The sequence below is a fragment of the Lagopus leucura genome, unplaced genomic scaffold (genome assembly GCF_019238085.1).
Source record: "Lagopus leucura isolate 7727_CA_CO unplaced genomic scaffold, USGS_WTPT01 52869-0_obj-0_obj, whole genome shotgun sequence".
Taxonomy (NCBI): domain Eukaryota; kingdom Metazoa; phylum Chordata; class Aves; order Galliformes; family Phasianidae; genus Lagopus; species Lagopus leucura.
The window spans coordinates 359-4,655 of NW_024962631.1; the positions used below are offsets into that span (position 1 = coordinate 359).

At 42.9% G+C, this 4,297-nt stretch overlaps 1 protein-coding gene across 1 annotated transcript; it reads left to right on the forward strand.

The window, feature by feature from the left end:
* Positions 1 to 288: 288 nt before the first annotated feature.
* LOC122190717 lies at positions 289 to 1,863 on the forward strand. Its single transcript, XM_042890807.1, has one exon. The coding sequence runs from the start codon at positions 316 to 318 to the stop codon at positions 1,861 to 1,863; it is 1,548 nt and encodes a 515-aa protein (XP_042746741.1). The 5' UTR covers positions 289 to 315.
* Positions 1,864 to 4,297: the final 2,434 nt, after the last annotated feature.

The window sequence follows — 4,297 nt, forward strand, 5'->3', positions numbered from 1 at the left end:
TTTGTGTGTGTGTGTGTGTGTGTGTGTGTGTGTGTGTGTCTGCGTGCACGCGCCTCTTGGGGAAGTGAGGAAGTGATATTTTGTTACTTAAACGTGTGTGCCTCTCCAAGTTTTATTTACTCTATTGAAACCTAGAAAGTGTTGCTTTAGCTTCACATTTTTTGTGCTCCCCCCAAAGAAAGAGAGGAGTGATTGGAGCATTTGCATTTGTTTAGGTGTGGTGTATCTCCCTGGGAGGAGAGGTGAGAAGTAACTGAGCTTTTGAATGCGTGTACCTCCTCCTCCCTTAGTATAGATCTTTCATTGTATTAAGAAATGAGTAACAGTATTGCCAGTATGAAAAGTGAAGATGTGTTATTTGACCTTTTAGAAAAGCATGGTGCTCGTCCCTCTTTATCAGGTATGGATTGGGCACGACGGAACTGGTATAACTTGCAGAGTGTTTCGGACCGTATTAGTATCCTGCAAAAGAATGCTCGTACTCGAGCTGGAAAAGGGAAGTCCTTTATTTGTGCCGTACTCGGGGCTACTTTAAAAGCAGCCGTGGAGTTCCGAGATGAAAAGCATTCGGCAGAAACCCAAACTATACAAGCACTGCAGGAATCGGTTAAAGTAACACAAGAATTGGTGAAAACTCTGCAGAAACAAATAGTTAATCTCGAGGAACAATTAGAAAGAGAGAAACGTAATTCAGCTTTGTTGCAAATGGCTTTTAAGGAACTGCTAACGTGTAAGCATGCCAGTCATACTGTCACCCATAGCTTGCCTCGAGAAAAAACTTTTCCTCAGGTGGAACTACCAGGAATGAAGGAAAGGCTAGATAAATTAGAAACTCCAATAGCCCCATTGCGTCCTTTGATAAAAACTGAATACACATTCGGTAACAGTGAGGATCTAGATCCTCAAATGAATGTTAAAGAAATTCCCTTCTCAGCCACTGAACTAGCGAAACTGAAGAAAGATTTCAGCCGCTCTCCAAAGGAATCAGAGACAGAATACGTATGGAGGGTTAGCCTCACTGGTGGCGACCAGATTCGGTTAACAGAAAAGGAAGCAGAAGGTTATTGGGGACCAGGAGTATTTTTAACTACTGGCAACAATCGTGCTCCTTGGTCATTAACGCAAAGGGCTGCCTATTGGGCAGGTGGTCTCAACCCTTTAGAATGGGGAGACCCTCTTGCCATTACTGGAACAACTGATCAGTTAGTAGAGAGTGTTCAGAAGGCTGCTTGTCTCCAAATGATGTATGATAGAAAGCTGCAGCCACACCATGAATCACCTATGATGATGCCTGTTGATCCTGAGAGAATGACTGCTTTAATTAGAGGGCTTCCAGAGTCGTTAAAACCTATAGGGATACAACTACAAGGAAAAATAGAGGCTATGTCTCAGGGAGAGAGAACCCGGCCAGTGTTAAAAGGAACTGTAACCCTCAACCATCTGCAGTCAGGAAACAAAGCGTGGACGTGGGGAGAGGTTGCCCAAGAGTTAATTAACTATGGAAGGAAATATGGGCCAGTGGTTTCTTCCTCCACTAAACTTGAGCCAAGAGAAGTAAGACTTGCAGCAGTCAGCCTTGCCTCCAGGCCTCCTAGCCCAAAGCTGAGTGGGACTGGAAGGGTCTCACTGTCAGTAAAAACGGGTAGGAGAAATATTGATCATAAACATAATTGTCTCTGGATACTGGGCTGGCAAAAGGGTGTTCCACGAGATTTGATGAATGGATTACCCACTGTCAGGTTGGAGAAATTAGTTAACTGGTGGCCAGAACAAAAGCTCCAGAATCTTGAGGAAAGCAAAACCCCAGGTCCTAGGGTCTCTCCCAGGGAACCTGAACGGCTATCCAAGCCATTAGAAAACTGACGTCTTCGCCCCTCCCAAGTGAGCGGGGTGGGGGCAGTGAAGGGTGGATGCATGAGAAAGCTCACAACAAAGGGAAACAAGATCGTCGATTTAACACCTTCTGTCCAAAGGCCTCACCACTCTTGCCAGTTATCCCTGTGAGTCACGATCCAGTGGCTGATAAGCCAGGGAAACTCTTACCTCCCTGGCCAGACTGTGTCGATTGACTCAGGTAACCTGAGGCCAGTTTCCCTAACCTTAACAGGATCCCTTAACAAATATCTTTGGAAGGCTAAAGATACCCCGAAAAAGGAATATGAAATCAACACTTGCTGGATTGTTCCCTCATTTTTTTAACCATATTAACAAAGCCCAAAAAGGGCAAGTCGGTGTCTTCTTTTATTTCACAGAAGATCCCCTTGGGACCTTGACAGAGCACAAAAAGGCTAATAGCTGATTTTAATCATTTGTGTTTTGTGACAGAAATACTGAAGATTTGATCATGCTAGAACACTGAATGTACCTCTTGATTACATTTTTTTTTTTTTTTTTTTTTTTGGTTGCAATAGTGTTATGTTTTGTGTTGTTGTGGGTGTGGGTGGTGATTGGTATCAGTCCTTGGATCTGTTAAACTTCACAACTGGGTTCAGGGTCTTTTACAGGTCATCCTGGCTTACTGGTACTCCCTGCACAGTGATACCATTCCTTTTGACCCCTTTTTTCACCCCTTTTTTACCAAACTGATTATGATTTGCATGTAACTCCTCCACAGTGTTTCCAAATTCCTAACAAACTGGGAAATTAATCAAGGGACCCATCTAATATCTATCAGATGTGGTCACAAAAGAAATCTATCAGAAAGCCTTTTGCACTGATGCTTTTCAGTGTCACACCATTCTAGGAGTTCCATCCAAAACATGGTTGTTGAAAAGCGTCTAAGTTATAATAAGAGATGTGTGTGTTTCTGGGATTACCCCTCTTTGATGGTTTGTACTGTGGGGGTATCCTGCACACACTGTCCTGTGAAAAGTTCTGTGGACTGCAACAATACTTGAACTTGCCAAACTAATATTTATATCTCTCAGCATTTGAATTGCTTTGGAAATGTAAGTGTAAGTCAAGTGTAAAGTTCTCAAGACACTAAATGATCTTAGAAAACATTACATGGCAAGTCCACATATTGTCAAATTAGATTAGATATGCTTTTCGTGAATTAACTGAAGTGTAATATTGTAGGGATATTCATAAACACCACAACCTCTACTGAAGAATTCCCATCTGGATCCTGGCTTACACTGGGAGTTCCTGGGTGGGGAAAGCAGCTGACACAAATACCTAAGTTTGTTTTACTTATTTGCTTATTAATATTGGTTATTGTTAAATGTGTGGTCATTGCCAAATGTATGGTTGTCTCTTTTCACTTTCTACCTTTTATTCATCATGTAACATTTGTGTCACCACTCCTGAGGTATCACCGAGTGGTGTCTGTGGCAAACTGAATGACTCTAATTGTTGTCTAAAGATTGATGATAATGGTGAAGTTGTTAAACAAATTGCCCAGGGTATGCGGAAGATAGCCCATGTTCCTGTCCAAACCTGGAAAGGCCCAAACTTTGATTTATTTTCCTGGCTTCCAGGTGGCCCATGGGTCAAACGTATCCTGTTTTATCTACTGTGTGTTGTTGCAACTCTTATGTTCGTACCCTGTATGATTCCATGTTTTATTCAACTTATACAACGTGTTGTATCTTCCATGTATTTTGTAACCACTTCAACTGATGATGGACAAGTCCAACAGATCAGGGCAACATTTGTAACCAAGCCCAAGAAATCTTTTGTAGTAATTGTGTAATGATTATCTTCCCCTTCTCCCCCTCCTCCTTCCCCCTCTGCTTCTTTGCTGTCTTTTTATTTTCTCTCTTTTCTTTTCCTCACCACCGTGGATGGTCACTTATGCTTTATTTCAAGCAATCTTTGAGCCACGGGGTGGTGTGAGAATCCTTCCTTTTTTTTTTTTTTTTGGCTCAAAGCTTGCTTCCTGAGGTATTTCTTGTGATAAGACTCTGAGTGATTTGTTGAGGAGGCAACTAATGGGTGCTAACCGTGTGACAATGGATATCACTTTGGGAACATTTGAAAGCCCCTCCCTCCAGAGCTCCCTGCTCTATATAGAAGAGCGGATGAGAGTGCTCAGGAGTGTTTACTGGTGGAAGATCTGGCCTGTGACAAAACAGCTTCAGCTAGGTGTGGGAAAAATTGGGGAACGATACCATCATGTTCTGTGAGAAACAGGATGCAGATGGGTACCCCTGCTCCCTCTTATCTGCTGGCAAGGCCCGGAAGATGGGAACAAAGGAGTTTCTGCTGAGATCCCAGAGCCAGAAGCTGCCACTCAAAGGAGAGCTGATTCAACCCCTTTGGATTTGAGCTGTCACTCCAAAGACAGCTGACTCGA